This window comes from Nelumbo nucifera, chromosome 6, assembly GCF_055504915.1.
Source record: "Nelumbo nucifera cultivar China Antique chromosome 6, China Antique-T2T, whole genome shotgun sequence".
Classification (NCBI taxonomy): domain Eukaryota; kingdom Viridiplantae; phylum Streptophyta; class Magnoliopsida; order Proteales; family Nelumbonaceae; genus Nelumbo; species Nelumbo nucifera.
Window position 1 is genome coordinate 54,255,599 of NC_142654.1, and position 16,958 is coordinate 54,272,556.

General features: G+C 38.3%; 1 protein-coding gene and 1 non-coding gene across 21 annotated transcripts; one reads left to right on the forward strand and one right to left on the reverse strand.

The window, feature by feature from the left end:
* Positions 1 to 1,175: 1,175 nt before the first annotated feature.
* Positions 1,176 to 1,259, reverse strand: TRNAL-CAA (transfer RNA leucine (anticodon CAA)). The gene has a single exon. It is a non-coding gene; the product is annotated as a tRNA-Leu (tRNA).
* Positions 1,260 to 1,337: 78 nt separating this feature from the next.
* LOC104602057 (uncharacterized) lies at positions 1,338 to 13,626 on the forward strand. 20 transcript variants are annotated; one of them, XR_016077701.1, is made up of 12 exons: positions 1,339 to 1,673; positions 1,806 to 2,692; positions 2,782 to 2,871; positions 2,952 to 3,416; positions 4,356 to 4,452; positions 4,557 to 4,700; positions 4,821 to 5,005; positions 5,153 to 5,246; positions 5,334 to 5,386; positions 5,491 to 5,572; positions 12,868 to 12,962; positions 13,063 to 13,626. XR_016077701.1 is itself a non-coding variant. In XM_019198563.2 (11 exons), exons 1-10 carry the CDS (start codon positions 1,442 to 1,444, stop codon positions 5,554 to 5,556), a joined length of 2,310 nt encoding a protein of 769 aa, XP_019054108.1. In that variant the 5' UTR covers positions 1,338 to 1,441; the 3' UTR covers positions 5,557 to 5,572; positions 5,683 to 5,910. The 20 variants fall into 20 exon arrangements, 16 of the variants coding, with proteins under 16 accessions (XP_019054108.1, XP_010263927.1, XP_019054107.1 ...); XR_016077702.1 differs by having other exon boundaries at positions 13,126 to 13,626; XR_016077705.1 differs by having other exon boundaries at positions 4,557 to 4,691; positions 4,824 to 5,005; positions 13,126 to 13,626.
* The last annotated feature ends 3,332 nt before the right edge of the window (positions 13,627 to 16,958 follow it).

The following is a 16,958-nucleotide window of genomic DNA, read 5'->3' on the forward strand; positions in this document are numbered from 1 at the left end:
AGACAATTCTTGAAATTTAGAAAGTTTCAGACAAGTCTTGAAATGAATTTCCATGGCTGTCATGATAAAACTTCATTGACGGTTGTGACAAAAAAACAAGAAAAAAGTGAAAAGGAGGAGGAGAACCTGTACGCAAGATTCAAGAAGAAGAAGGAGGACCTGTATGTAGTTGCACGATTTGATTTAGTCCAATATTCTTGTCTTCTTGAATCTTGAGTTCAGTTTGAGAAGTTGAATATAGAACATAGAACAATAGAAGAGAAATGAGTTTTGGTCTTCTTGAGTTCAATTTAAAAATGAAAATAGATAAATGAGATTTTGGTTGATTAAAACCCTGCGTTTTGGGGTTTTTACTTTTTCCAAAATTGCCTATACTAAAATCCAATTTTCCCCACCCAAAACCCTTTTAACTTGAGGCTACCACCTCATGTAAATTGAGGCATAAGGCTAAAAGGCTATTAAGGCTGGGCAAAATTTGGCCGCCTTGCTGTGAGGCGTACGCCTCTCGCCTTGCCTCGATCGCCTTTTAAAACCATGTATATGATATATGGTATTTGAATTTAGCTTTTATGATTTATATAGAACTCAAGGCAAAATACTTGCTTTATATAATGTTTTCAACCTATAGTTGACCTGATCGGTTGAATTGTTCAAACCACCACCCGACCAAGATTTGGGGTTTGGTTTTATTAAAACCCAAAGAATAGTAAAAAAATGTTAATTGGGTAAAAAATCACCCTACCTAGATGGTTGGACCATTGACACATTCGTCCTAATAACCGAGTCACAAGTTGCACACTAAATGTGTATACAAACTTTGGGAGACCATAACTTTGCATTTTGATGTCCAATTAAGATAATATTGTTTTTTGTTTTAATTTTGGATATTTTTTCAAGATCTATGTATCCCAAGGGCCGTAGGCACCTTGTCCCACTATTTTTCCCAAGAAAAACTTTTTTTTGGTCTCAAATTGTAATTTTTAATATTTTTTTAAACAAAAAAATTACAAACATAAATTAAATATAAAATAATGCATATATTACATATAGAAAAAATAAATTATAAATTACTTATTAATAAAATACATATTTATACATACTCATACACACATAAATAAATAAATAATGTAGATAGCATGATGCGTAAAATAATTTAGAGAAATATTGAAAAGTATTGTCAGAAGTGGGATTTGAACCCACGCCCTCTTTCGAAGACCAGAACTTGAGTCTGGCGCCTTAGACCACTCGGCCATCCTGACATTTTGGCGGATGTTTGATAGAAGCATCTTAAGGTATCTTATTATTTCTATTGCCAGCCCGCTTCTCTCTCTTTGCGTTAGTCTTGTTCAGTATTCCAGGCTTTCCAAAGTTTCCACCTTTAAATTCCGAGAGTAGAGAGAAACTGCATCCTTCCGTAGTCCAGCATCCTATTTCCGTCACAATGAGAACTCGGAATGCCGAAACCCCCAAATCCGGGGCCACCAAGAAAGCTCCGGCGAAGAGGTCCGCCATTAAAACACCTACGAAGCCCTCGGAGGGAGCCGTAGAGTCAACAACGCCGACATCCGCCGAGACCAAACCTGCATCTACAACCGTTTCAAAACCATCGAAAAATAGCACCGCTGCTGCGAAACCAGCAACTCCCTTGTCCGCTTCAAAACCCGAAGCCAAAGGTAGCCCTTGTACCCTTTTATCTGTGTATCTATTAATTGTTCTACAAGTATTGTTTTTTTTTTTTTTTTGGTGGATGATGATGGTAGTCTGTACGCAGCTATAGCATGAATACGTGTTATTTATTTTTGTAGTGGAAGATGCGAGTACATCAGTTGATACTGCACAGACAACGCCGGAGACGAAAGCGGCCCCGGCTGCTAAATCTTCGGCCAAGAAAACATCCGGGAAAACTAAAACCCCTTCTGCAGCCAAAGCTTCCTCTGCACAGAACCCTAAGCCAGCGGAGGCTGTAAGTACGAAGGTTGATAAATCGACAAATAAGGAAGATCAGGTGGGTGCAAATATTGGTGATTCTTCGAAGGAGGAACCTGCAGTTGCTGCAGTTGGGGATTCTCAAATAAAGGAAGAAATTGCTGTCGAGCATGTAAAAGAGTCCCACAAAAAGGAAGATCTGGTTGTTGCAAAGGTTCAAGAATGTTCGACGAAGAAGGAATCTGTTATTGTCAAGGGGGACGAGGAGGTGAAGGATGAAATCAAGTCGGAGGGGGTGACAGAAGCTTCCGATGACAAAAAGGAGCCTGTCGGTGACCTAGTGAAAGAAGATAGAGGAGGCATTGAAGGTGAGAATGCTCAAACAGAGGAGAATGAGGATGGTTTTGATGATGGGATAGAGGACTTTGGTGAGCAAGAGGGATTTGAAGGACGTGGGGATGAAGAGAGAGCAGAAGAAGAGGAGGCGGCGTGGGATGAGGATGCTGCGGGATTGGAAGAACAGCTGGAAATATCTGCTGCTGCCAAGGAGCGGAAGATGAAGAAAGAGCATGAGATATTTGTAGGTGGGTTGGATCGGGATGCCGTGGAGGAGGATGTGAGAATAGCTTTCGAATCAATTGGAGAGATTGTTGAAGTTCGGTTGCATAGGAACCCGTCGACTAATAAGAATAAGGGGTTTGCATTTGTCAAGTTTGCGGATAAGGAGCACGCTACCCGTGCTTTATCAGAATTGAAGAATCCCATTGTATAGATCCCTTCTCTGAATCCTGGAAAGCTCTTTACTTGTTTCTTTTCCTGGTTTAGTCCTAATTACTTGTTAATTATTTTTGACAGATACGTGGAAAGCGTTGCGGTACTGCTCCCAGCGAGGACAATGATACACTTTTCTTGGGTAACATATGCAATACCTGGACAAAGGAAGCCGTAAGACTCTTAAACTAGCAGAATTACATATTTGTTTGTTTGGTTTATTTCTCGTTTGTTGATATTGTTTGTGTGCACAGATTAAGCAAAAGCTAAAAGAGTATGGCATTGAAGGCATCGAAAATATTACACTTGTTCCAGACCCACAACATGAAGGATTGAGTCGAGGCTTTGCATTCCTTGAGTTTTCTTGTCATGCTGATGCAATGCAAGCATACAAGCGCCTGCAAAAAACAGATGTGATTTTTGGCCATGCTGAGAGAACTGCCAAGGTGGCCTTTGCTGAACCATTACGTGAGCCAGATCCAGAGGTCATGTCCCAGGTTAAGTCTGTTTTTGTAGATGGGCTCCCTCCTCATTGGGATGAGGATCATGTTAGAGAGCATTTTAAAGAGTATGGGGAGATTGAACGCATAGTTCTTGCCCGGAATATGTCGACGGCAAAGAGGAAAGATTTTGGTTTTGTTGATTTTACTACACATGAAGCTGCTATTGCTTGCATTGATGGTGTAAATGGTACAGAACTGGGTGATGGGAAATCAAAGGTACATTTCTTGTATTTCTTTTGGATCACATAGTATCCCACATGTTTACTAAGATGTTAAGCATGCATTTTGAGTTCAGAAAGATCAGGTTGTGATTATTACCAATAATTTTTTTCCTGTTTTTTCTATAAGATAAATGAGGGAAAGGGTTGAGTTTTGGAACTAATCAATGTTTTAAAATGTGGAGGCATGATAGGCGTTCCACTAGAGGCGTGAGGCGTAGTTCAGAACGCAAGAGGCGTAAGCCTCCTTAAGAGGAGGGGGGTTTGGAGGAGGATGAAGAGGAAGGGGGGATCTCATTTTTTCCTTATTTTTAATAAAAAAACTTTTATATTAAGAATAGACCTGTTCTTGGGCCGGGCTTCGGGCCTGACTTGCACTTTGTTGGGCTCGGGCTTCGGGCCAGGCCCCATTCAAAATTTGGCAAAAGCCAAGCCTGAGCCCAGCCCATGAACAGGTCTAATTAAGAAGGCCAAAGGGGCAGGGGGCAAACCACTTTCTTTTCCCTTATTTTTTCTTCCCTTCCTTTCTTTTCCTTTCCTTTTTTTCTCTTTCTTTCTTTTTTTTTTTTCTGTCTTTTTATATCAGATGTGCATGAGGCGTACGCCTCTAGCACACCTCATGAAAAAAGCGCTTGCACCTGCGGCGTATGCCTCAGAGGTGTCAGCGGCTCTGGCATATGCCTCAGGGCATTTTGGGAGCGCTTCGCCTGGAGGCGCGCCTCTAGGTGTACACCTCCCACGCCTTTTAAAACATTGGAACTAATACCTGTAGATATGTTTGCTATATCTTTAGCATGGATCTGTTATTAGACAGTTTATGTCTGTACAATTGTATATACCTGCCTACAAGGATTTTTGTGTGTTTGGACATGTTTGGCTGCAAATTGTATTATATGTTCTTATTAAGAAAGTTAATTCTGTTCTTGCTGCTTTCTAGACGAAAGTCAAAGTGAGATTATCAAATCCTTTGCCAAAGACTCAGGCAGTGAAGGGTGATATGCGAGGTGGATTTCGAATTGGTCGCTCTGGTAGTGGTACTTTCTCTAGATTTAGTGATTTAATATTTGTATAATAAGTTGGTTGTGGCTTAACTCATGAATACCTGTTAATTGTTAAATTCCTCTTTTCTTCTGAGCAGTCAGAGGCTTTGGACGTGGAGCACGTCCCTTCATCCGTGGCAAGAATTTTTATCCACGGGGACAGGGCCAAACTGGGAGATTTGCTTTTGCAGATGATATTGATTATCGTGGAAGACGGGCTTTTAGTGGACAAGGTCTTTCAGGTTTTTTCAAGTTATCCTTGTTGAGAAAGTTTATACAACCTTCCTTTGTTTAACTGTTTTATTTTCATCAATTCAATATTACTTTTTAATGCCTTTTCATATTTTGTTATTCTACAATAGTAGGAAGGAGGCCTGACAGGCCTAGGAATGTTGCCAGTGAGAGAACTCATGGAAAGCAAATTCAATCTAGGAGGCAAGCATTTTCCTCAGGAGATTTTAACCGACCTTATGGTGGCAGATACTATGTCGATGATCCTTATCTGTATGAGAGGGGGCATGGAATGAAACGGCCATTTTCTATGGTGGTGAGGAAACATCCTCTATATGATGTATTCACATCATTGTTTTCCTAGTATCAATAACTAATTTATTATTTTTCTAGTGTTGCCAGAACTTGTTATTACTAGTGCAAACTGATTTGTGCTTTTAAATGTTGGCTCACTTGGCTGTAGGACCAGGAGCCTAGTTACTTTGAACCAAGTGGAATTCGTCCCCGGTATGGTCATCCCGAGCCTGCTTCACTGTCTCGTAGTGCTCATTATCGAGGTATGTATGCATTTACCTATTTATGTGTGTATGTACATGCTGTTTACATCTCTATTAAATTTATATTTACATTTGATATTTAATCAGATTCTTTTGGACCTGGAGGTGGATTATATTCACATGATTATTACGGTTCTGATGTAAGTACTAATTTTTCTTCTTGATTTTTCTTTATTATTCATCTTATTTCTTTTGTTCTAAGTAGCATAGCATGATGTTCACCTATCATATTTCATATTGACAGTATGGTCGTGGTCCATACTCTTCTCTTTATGGTGATCGCCCATTTGGAGGTGGCTATTACTATTAGACCTGCAAAGCTTTTGGTAATAACTGTTTCTCTTCAGAAACAAACTCTAATTTCTAGCATAAATATGATTGCAGTTATTTATGCATGGCAAGTTCTTATGTTAACAGTTTGTAGCTGGTCTTGCAGATATGTGACACACTGTTGCTGAGTGTTGGACAAGTTCGCTACCTTTTTGGGGGAAAATAATTAAAAAGTAGTTTTCTTTTGGATCCCCTTCTTTCTTTTATGAATTTTATGTTGGAATTTGTTCAGTGTATTGCTTTGTCTAGTATAGTTTATGTCCTTCAAGGAGTTCAAAAACATTGAAACTAAGACTACCGAGAATCAATGACAATGATACTTCAATTTGCCCCAGTGAAAGTTTATGAAAAGATCAAATACAGGCTCTTGAGGTTGATCTGGAGGTATCACTTTGCTGCTTATGGTCATAATTATGTCCTGATCTGAGGTTACCAATTAGTGATCATTTACCCGGAAGCTTAAAGTGAATAAAACTGGATACTTTTTTCTTCTTGGATGTTAAAATAATTTTTTGTTTTATTGGTGAGGTTGCAGAAGTATATGGGCTCTGGAGGGGATTAATCAGGTTTTCAAATCTGAATGCAGTGGGATATGCATGGGGAATTTCCTCTTGTTAATGTTTAAATCCTGAGTATCAATTTTCATTGGAGCATAATCTAGAGTTTGATGGCCCTTATGCGCTCCACTTAACAGTTCCTCGAGGAAAAATGAAGGACATTAGCTTTTGATGCTAGCATTGCTTTTTAAAGAACACCATCTATAGCTTGAGTGTCTTTTGTAGCATGTGGAAGTGCTTTAGTGGGCTTTTAGATACTCCTGTTGCAGAAGGCATACTTTGTTTCATGTGCAATGAAGCCCAATATGATATGTTTTTGATGCTTACATGGAGGAGTATAATAGCCATGTTCCTATTGCAGTTTCATTTCTGATATCTTTAGTATTTTGGCTTAATCTGGGGCTTATCTATTGTGAGAGACTTTTTTTGATGATTTCCCAAATTCGTTGCTTTCAAAGTTGATTCAATCCTAATTGGAGTTCTTATCAGGAAAAGATAGCTGAGTGTTCATCGTTGATGGTTCTTGATTCCATTACAAGTAAATCAAGCTTCAAGTTGAATAATAGTTCTAATGCTCTTAGAGATATAATGGTGGAACTGATAATCATATCCTATAATTCTATCAGGGTTGCTGCTGTTGATGGGCATGATTGTCTGTGTAACTTGATAAATAAATTTGAGGAGCCCATTTTATGTCGTAATCCTGCTATATATTTCTTTTGACATATACATTGTGGACTGAGGATTAGATCCTGAAGCTGCTATAGTGGATTTGATTAATTTGGGAAGTATGATTGTCTCTTTAATTGATTTGGGTGTTAAATTTTTGCCATAATCTATAACTGATGTGCATTGGTGTGCTAACTATTCTTGGCATCTTAGAGGGTATGCTTCTTAAGTCTATGAAGGCTTTAAGGTCATTTGACTTTATTGAATCATTTTGGTGGATGATTAATGACTTGAAACTTTTGATACTTCTATTGTGGAGCCTCATTTGTGGAGGACCGAGGGTGACAGTGTGGTACTCGTTCTAATTTTATAGTGAGCATCATGTGCTCATAAATTCTAATTGCTTGATGAACCTGCATTTAGCTAAAAAACTTGTGCATGCACCTTCTGTATTTGGCTTATGAAGAGAGATGACTTGTACAGGATTTCTTGGATAGGTTGTTGATATCCAGGTTGTTTTTTTTTTTATCAGTAACAGTTGAATTTATTCATTGAGCTATTAATAAGAATTTGTGCATCAGGTGCCTTGCACCCCACAAAGGCAGCTAGTCAAATGATGATTTTGCATAACACCCACTCTTTCCTTGGCGTATTAGGCACCAATACATCTGGTGTCTGTTTATCTGTTGTTTTTCTAATTCATAAGACTGACCCTGGTGTTCACTTATAAACTATCCTTTGCTGTGATGCCAATTTGAGATTGCCCTCAGTGTGTGCATTCTTCCATGACCCTTCTTAGCCACCATATAGTCACACGTTAGTGTCCTTCAACCAAAGAATCTTTGTAGCACAAGGATTTTTTTGCATCTGTAATCATGCAGAATGTCAATATTTTAGCCAAATGGAATCACCATAACTTGCTGTTACTGAGTATAAAGCTAGGAAGTTCCCTTGCTTTTATGTCTAAAAACTCACCCAATTCCTGATAGTGCATGATACCCATTGTTGCAACTGTCAAAGTTCAACTTGATTGTATTTGAGTTTGGATGAAACCATTCTAGTGACTGAACTATTGTGGCCGTAGATGAGGAATCCACTTACTGTCAATTCCTTAAAATGTCATAAGTTGTAAAATCTGCAAAAGTTTGTTCATTATCTTGACATAATGTACTATTTTGATCATCACATTCATCACTGCAGAGAGACACAGTCAAATTTATTTTTGATTTACATCCTTTTTGAAATAGACAAAGTTTCCTTTTGTCCTAAACTCCTATAGACTGATACTAAGTTTCCTTATTCTTTTTTTTCCTATTCCTTACTTTCTTACCTTATCATTTCCATCTTCTTCACTGCTTATCTTTAATACCACATTTGAACCAGTGGGGCTAAATTTCTGGAGTTGGAGTTTACTCTTCCACTGTGCATGATTTTTTTCTCCATGTTGCAACTGAATTATCATGTTGCTATCATCTTGTTTTTTTGATAATTGAAGAGGAATTTTATTAAGAAAATATGAGAACTGTTACAAGCATCCCACTGAGAGGTGCAAGGTGCTCCCTTAAAAGTGAAAACCACCTCACTATAGATAAAGATTACAAGGTAGCCCAGTACAAATGTTCCGTCAAAACCTCTTGTTTTGCAAGATAATCTGCCATTGCATTTGCAGAACTGCCAACCCAATGCCAATGTACACTAACATTCATATTCCTTAATAACCAGCTAGCCTTCTTTGAGAGGTTATTGTAGCACCAAATGACTGAGTTTGGATCTGTTGACCAACCTGCAACAACCTTGGAATCTCCTTCAATTTGAAGATTCTGAACACCAAGTTGATTAGTGATCTGAATACCTTGTAAAGCTGCCAACAACTCAGCCCATTTTTGAGTCTCCTATTCCCATTTCCCACTGAACCCAAGTACAAGGCTAAGATATTACAATCCTTATCTCTCAAAACCCCTCCTATACCTGAGGGGCCAGGATTTCCTGGACTACTTCCGTCAAAATTCAGCTTTATGCTATCATCTTGGTTCAATTACAGTGATGAGTTTTCGACCATAATTCAGAATTGACGTTATAGGGAGAGAAATTGCATGCATCTTGATGTATGTGTTCTTGTTATGAAAGACATGCTTCTAGAAAGTGTTACCATGGTTTGTGGCATGCAGTGTTATATGGTCATGGACACTGGATTTTGTCCAAGAGTCCAACTTTGACAGGATGAGAAACATGGAGTCATGGGTATGTTCATGGGAAAGTACATACTATTGAATTAGTTCATGTCTTTTTGACTCCTAACGTTCCTACAAAAAGGGGAAAGGGGTCTAAAATGTTTCTGTTGTTACTGAGTACTATATTATACGAGAAAAGGTATTCATCTTGTGCATTTATCCATTCATTTATGTCAAATAAACCAGGGGACAAAAAGGAAATATTATTTTGAACTGTCCTCCAAGAATCTGTGGAATGTTGGACTTTGACACACATAGAAGTGTGCGACTTTGACACACATAGAAGTGTGCTGTAACTTAATCTGACACATGGGTCTCAAAGCCTGGGAATCCAGACCAGGAAATCTAAATAAAAAACAATAGGCCCAAGGGTGTGAGATTCTAGCCTTACATAGTAAAGATAGGAAACAAGCAATCAAGGCTAATGAGCAAAGAGATCTATTTGGCTTCTGACAATCATGTGGTGGAGAATCGTGGGGTGTGGCTGTACTCTCTAGAATTAGGCATCCTTGTATAAAACAAGGTGTCCAAAAAATGGGTGTGGCAGAAATGCGTATGTTGAGATGTGGATGAGTAGAAATACTTGAAAGGATAGGATCAGAAATGAAGTCATTCGGAGGAACCTAGAAGTAGCTCCACTAGGTGATAAAATGAGAGAAAGTAGACTTGGTGTTTTGTTTCATGCATAAAATACCACTTGAGGCACTCATAAGGAAAAGCAATCAGTTATAAGTTGAAGGGGCTAGAGGGGCTAGAAGGGCTAGGAGCAGACCAAAAAGGCCATTAATCGAAGTAGTAAGAAATGATTTAAACACTCATAATTTAACAATGGATATAGCATTGAACAGAACAGAATTGCATATAGCTGGGTTAAGGACTTAAGGGGCTTAGATGATGATGACCATGATGATGATAGAGTTAGAAACCGTTGATTCCAATCCAACCCAGGCCTAACTAGGAAGGGGGAGGGGGGCGTTGACTGAGAATTGCTGGGTTATGGTGCTTTTGTTTTAGGTATTTTACTATTTTCTTTTATAGACTTATAGGATATAGAATTGCCAGTCTCATCTCTTTTGGGAAATTGTACAAAAGCTAACATTTGAGGGACTATATTCCACAGGGTTTTTTTTTGTCATTTATAACATGATTCCTACTTGGGGATCTATTTTTCAATCAGGACTTTCACCCCTTGAGAATGAGTTGATAATAATTGTGGTAGGTAGAATTTTTAGCTGGGCGTCTCTATTCCAAGAGTTTGGTAGGATCCCTTTGTGTTTTATTTTATCTGTTTACATTCTGCTCTGAATATAGGATCTCTTTCTATTCTGTTTTATCTGTTGATGTTCTGTTCTGAATCTGTGCAAAAGGGGTTGTAGATGTAAATCTATTTTCTATAGTTGATTACAATATCCGACAGTATTGGAATCTGCTAAGGTAAGGCTTACTCCTTGTACTTTTTCAGTTTGCATCTTTATAGTTTAATAAAATTACATTTCTTAAAAAAAGGTCCAGGAGCAGAAACTAGAAAGAATCCTATACATAGATTGTAGTGCCAGTATTTGGCTTCTTACCTCCGCTTCTTGCTTGTGCACAGGCTGACAAGAAATGCCACTAGCTGTTCATGTTTCAGCTTGGTAGCTTGTTTCGATGTTATTTATACGAGGAAATGTTACTTGGTAATAGGAGTGATAATGGGCCTTGCTACAATATGTGGCATACCCAAGGTGGCCTGGGCTGTACCATGTGCCCTATATGTGGAGTTGGAACCTAAGAACGATGAGATTAGAATGGGGATGATAGGGGAAGGTTTTGGTAAGGAGTTGCAGAACCATGGAGATTTTTATGGAGCTGAAGTGTTGGACGAGGTTGAAGACAACTTGTTGTTAGGTTTGGAAAGCAAAATTTCAATTTTGGAGGAGTCAGGCTGAAGGGCATTGTTGGTGGTGAAAGCAAGGCAATTGAAGTGTTGGGTGGGAGGAGTTTGTGAAAGGTAAGGGAACAATGCATTAAAGTAGGAGGCGTGGGAAGAAGGAAAAACTTTAGCTGTTGGGGGCCAACAGCCTATGCTGTTGAGAGAATTTCTGGGAATGCCACGTTACCATGAGAATGGGTAAATTAATAATTATATCTTAATTTATTTTTACTAAAAACCAAAGCATGGTCAAGAATAGGTGCCCAGCCCAGAAACTGTCTCAACAGCCTATGCTGTTGGGCCCCAACAGCCAAAGTTAACCCTGGGAAGAATTGTGGGGGTGACACAAGAAGAGGGACACATGGAGGGTACTTAATTTATTTTTACTAAAAACCAAAGCATGGGCGTGAATGGGTGAACTGCCAAGAACATGCCCAGCCCAGAAACTTCTCAACAGCCTATGCTGTTGGGCCCCAACAGCCAAAGTTAACCCTGGGAAGAATTGTGGGGGTGACACAAGAAGAGGGACACATGGAGGGTAGGTCTGAAATTTTTTAAGGAGACAAGGAGTTGGGTGAGAATGGTGCAGGAGAGGAAGGGGGATTGGTGATTGTAGGTTCTAGCAAGGAGAGTGGACCGAATGGGGACCACTTTTAAAAAGGAAAAGACAAAGGCGTTTCGTAGTAAAGGTGGAGGGGCAAGTTTAAGGTTTTAAGAGGTAGGTGTAATTCAGAAAAAGTTATTAAAAAGGTGAAAGGCCTTGGGGTGTTGTTTAATTGGAGTAGGAGTTTTAAAAAGGAAAATGTTTTAAAGCAGGATGGGGTCTAGGTTATTACAAGATATGAGAAAGGAGAGAGTGAGATCAGAGCTAAATAGCTTTGAGTTTGTGGGAGGTCTCTGCACCGTGATTTGAGCAGCAAATTGTACTCAGAATTTATAGTATTGGGGAGTGAAAGGAAACATTTGGGTGAAGCTTTAGAGGAGAGCTAACGGCATGTGATAGGTGCAGAAAGATCAACCGAGAACTCAATTACAGATGATGTTCTGGTTGTCATCAAGTGCATGGCATTTCTTGCTCAGGACCCAGTTTGGTTCCTTTCCAAGTAGCGCCAGTGTGTGGGGAGGAGGTTCCCAATAGAAGTCAAAAGATCAGTCTGCTGGTACAGAGGACAATGAGGCTCCTTGAAGGAGTTCAGAAGACCTTATAGTAGAAGTGTTTGGGTAGGAGGAGGTTGGCGATTGATGCTGTGGTTTCCATTAAAGAATCAGGGGTGGCTGTGAAGAAGCACAGAGGAGTGAATAAATCTCATCTTGTGCACGTCACTAAGGTTTTTTCATGTTTGAAACAGGAAGATGAATTAGATAGGGAGGATTAGTACTATTCGGTGTGAGAAGACTGTGGAGCTTGATTTAGTCGAGGTTGGGGAGGGGAACTTGGGTGTTTTTTCAGTTTGCTCAGTGGGGCAGTTGCTGTTTTTGACTGGCGCCTGGGAGGTGCTGTTAGTTTTTTGAGTCCTGTCTTTTTTGTTTCAGCTTCTGTTGTAAGGTTGTTTTTTGAGTTGTATGTTTGTTTCAGGGGGTCTTTTAGTTTCTTCTCCTTGGTGATGTCTTATCACCTTTCTTTTGTATTCTCTCTATTTTTTTTTTTGATGTTTAGGCTCAGTTTGGAAATAGTACAATACAAATATGTACAGTACAAACAATACAGAATACAAGGTTTTGCACTCTACTTAATTGTATTTGTACTCCTTCCAAACTGAGCCTTAATGAAAATTTTATTGTACTTTTCAAAAAAATTTATATAATTTATAGTGTCATGAAAATATTCATATATATAAAATAATTATCACCCCTACTTCATTCTTGCCTTGTCATTCATTATGGAAGTGACTATCTGAAAGGGCACTTCTTCTGCTGGACAGCATATCTGTGAAACAATGCATACTCTGTTACTATACATTGAGTGTTCCTAAACACTACTTGGATGATGCAGTTCTTTTCTTTCCTATATACACAGGTGATAATCCTCTTCCCATTTATGAGTCCCCAGCTTATTGGCTTTTCTCTTATTACTTTTTGATTTTTTATTGTGAATGCTATGTTTCTTCACTCTTCAGGAAAGGACACTATTTTCATTCTGTTCCACATATTTTTATTGTGTACGGACATGGCAAAAACAGGTAGTTTTGTTTTGATCATATGGCATAATGATTATACATGCCTAGAGATGTTAGATTCTTGGAGCCTCGTCCTTTAATTCCAGGACATCTTCAAGACTTTGGTAACTATTTCCACCGTGGTTCCAGTCTTGGGTCATCCAGATGGAGATATTAAAGTTGCAATAGAGCACTAGCAGTCATTATCTCCTCAGCATTTCTCCCATGCTCTTTACCAGTGCCATGACAGCCTGTTACAGATCCTTCTACAATATGCCATTGCATTAGGTATCCAACAGGTACCCAATGAAGTTTCTGAAAAGGTGAAGAGAGTATTAAATTCTGACCAAGTTTAAGGGGAGTTGTATTCAGTAATTCTGTTATTATTATGAATCTGATAGTGTGCAGTACCCATGTTCTATAACCTCTGTTAGAGATGATCATATCTGTTATATCTGGTACGCATAAACAATTAGACATGCCAGATGTCTTTTTTTGTTTTAATGAATAAGAAGAATTTCAGTACCTGAGATGCATATAACTTCGTGGATTTTATATATACTTATATACATGCATGCATGTATGTATGTATGGGAGTCAAACAGTTGTTTTTTGAGCCATTGGTAACACATAGTTGCTTGGTCTGCAAATTTGAAAATAAGTTTTCTTGTGGGTATTGCAATGTGAGTTGGTTATGACTTTCATAATTGGTCTTGTGCCTACCTGGTTGCTTTAATAAGCTAGATAGTTGTTGACACCTGGTAGAATCTCTTGCTTGTTTAATCTGATTATTTGATTTATTTGCAAGAGCAACTCTGATTAGATGTGAATTGGAAGCAAGTATTTTTAGGGATATATCTCACAGAAAATCAATAGATGCATTATAATAGACATAAATGTGCATACACGTAGGTTGTTTCTTGTTTATGCATACTTACAAGGTGTGCCTGAGAAGTTGGCTGAGTGCAACAGATTCATAATATCTCTTATTCCAGAAGGGTATGTTGCGAAAAGAACTTTGACCAATCAGGTCCCCCTTGCATGATTTTTTATGAACATCAGTTGTTGTTCATTGGTTTTTATATCATGCCTTTTTGGCATGGTCGGACTGTATTCATGAGTGTGTAGTTTTCTGACAACCCTATCCCAATAAGTGTAGTTTTCTGACAACCCTACCCCAATAACATGATTCTGAAATTAGTGGTTCTTTATTATAGCTAGGTTAATGGCTTCATATATAGCCATACTAATTGGCTTTATACTTGTAGGTTTTAAATGAGCTATAAGTATAAGCTTTTATGTTGCTTTAATATTTTCAGTTTTTTGATTATTAACTTTTTTAGTGGCTTGAGTAACAAGTTGTATATACGCATTAGGTGGTTATCTTTTTATGTGTATTATACTTTGGTAATAAGTGATTTTTTAATGCAGTATTTTTATTTCTACACAAACAAGGGTGTGTTTTTTGAGCTTCATACATTTTGGAAGGTGCCAACTGACTCAGCTGGTAAAGTCGGTGGATGTAGTTCACACTGACGTGGAGTGAATCATGCCTTTTACTTATCGCCCACCCTACCAAAAAAGAAAGGATTTGCTTAGACAAAGTAAGTAAAAAACAAGAAAGCTTCAGGTTTCCACATGGTTAAAATATTTTTTAAATTCTAATAAATGGAAATTCTTTGAGAATCATTTCCTCCAAAGTTGCACCTGCACTGTGGAAGTCAGGTAAGATATGAATGTGATTAAAAGCACTCTTGAGATGCGTAAAACTTGTCATCCTCCAAAAGACGGGAAGCTTAAGGCTCAGTTTGGAAAGAGTACAAATACAAATATGTACAGTGAAATACTTGAAAATAATACAAAAAGCAGGGTTTTGCACTTTACATGTATTCCTTCCAAACTGAGGTGGTGAGGAGGGTACGAATACAAATTCGAAAGAGTACAAATTCAAATATATACAATATAAACACATACAAAATAGTACATAATTTTGCACTCTACATTATTTGTATGCGTTCCTTGGAATTTGAGTTTGAAAGTCTAATTTTTATTTTGGATAAAAGAGGATCTATTGAAAACAATCATGGATACAAATTGAGCCTCTTATACAAAATAGCAAGCTCATAATTGAGCAGGGAGGCTTTTGCCAAAAGAATTTAGTTCCAGAGGTTCTTGCTCTATGAGCTCGAGAGACTTCCTTCTTATCTACATTATATAATATTTACATTTACGAAAAAAGAGCTTCCACGTTCTGGTTAGTAGATCATTGGCATCAGAAATTATAGCGGTTTTTGTGTTGCCCAACTCAATCATTTTTATGCCTTTGATGATTGCTTAGAGCTCAGCTATTGTGGCGTCATTTGCATAACATGGTTGTCCTTTTGTAATGCAATTCCGATGAGTGTAAGAGACTAGATAAGCATCAATAGTTTCTTTGTATGTGGTTGTCTTGATAACCATCAACAATAAGAAGGGAATGTGAATTAAAGGAGAACCAGTACTGTTTCCATGACATGTGCTACATGACTTGGCTTTTATTGTAGAGATTAGCAACTTTTGGAATGATGTAGCTCTTAGCTTTCTGAAGAACATCTAGAGGATTTGGGGTTTTTCCTGAACACATCATTTTTGTGGTCCTAGATGCTTCTCAGGATGGCTAAGATTCGTCAGATTCAGATAGGCTTGCTTTGATTTTTTTGGGCATTTAAATTTTTTGACCTATATTCTTCGGGGTTGAGTCCAACTTGAGATTCAAGCCAGATTGTTCTTACTAGGTCGCATTCAAAGAATAGGTAAGTCTGTCTTTCAACATTTTGCTGACAGGAGCAAGAGAGCTCATTTTTCTGTCTTTGGGTTCAGATTGTTTTGTTCTTACAGCCTATATTAAAAAATTTTCATCCAATCAGGAGACGTTTGCAAGGGGCCTTGATTTTCCACATTCTGGTCCATTTAATTAAGGTTTGTGAGCTCGAGACATCAGGGTCCAAACCGAAGCTTCTGTAGGTTGATTTGACGGAGAAGGCCCCATTTTGTGTGTGTGTGTGTGTTTCATTAGTGTTTGAGGCTTTGAGCTTCTTTGTTGGCTGATAGGAATGTTTTTAATGAGTTGAACAGCTTCAAGCCTAAGTATTGGCGTATTGTTTGCTGTCCAGGGGATCCAAGAATCCGTTATAGCAGTTATCTTCTGACAATAACCAATTTGCCAGCACAAGGTGCCTTCTAGTTTATCTCTCAGTTTTAAGGCAACTTTCCACTTTTACTTTGCAATCAAAGAAGCTACAACTTTTCAATATTCTCTTTGAGTTGATCACTACATAGCTGTTGGTTTTCACTTAAAAATTTCCAGATTTGCTTTGAGAAGAGAGCTCTGTTAAGAGGTTCAGTCAGCCTTAAGCCCAAGTCTCCTTTGTTATTTGGTTTACAAATTTTCTTTCATGCTATATTGTAGCCTTGTTCTTTATCCAAATTTCTTTTCCACTATTTTTATTGCATTTTCTCTAAATTGTTTAAAGTTTTCTTGGTAGCTGGCTTGTCATCATGTAAGCTGGGATGTTTTGTGCCATTAATTGCAGTAGAGTAGTTCTTTCTGTTCGTGAGAGGACTTTGGCCTTCCAGCTTTCTAGTTTACCCTCTACCCTTATAGTTATTTCTTTAAAAGTTTCACTCTTATTCTTCATTTATCCAGGCTCCCAGGTATTTTGAATTTGTATTCATTATTTTCATTCCCAGGGCTTTGTAAAGAAATCTTTGATGAGTCTTATGGGTAATTTTGCTGAATACTATACCCGATTTGTTGAAGTTCACTTGCTGTCAATTAACTTGTCCAATTTTCTTAAGGCTGCCTTCACAGCTAGGAA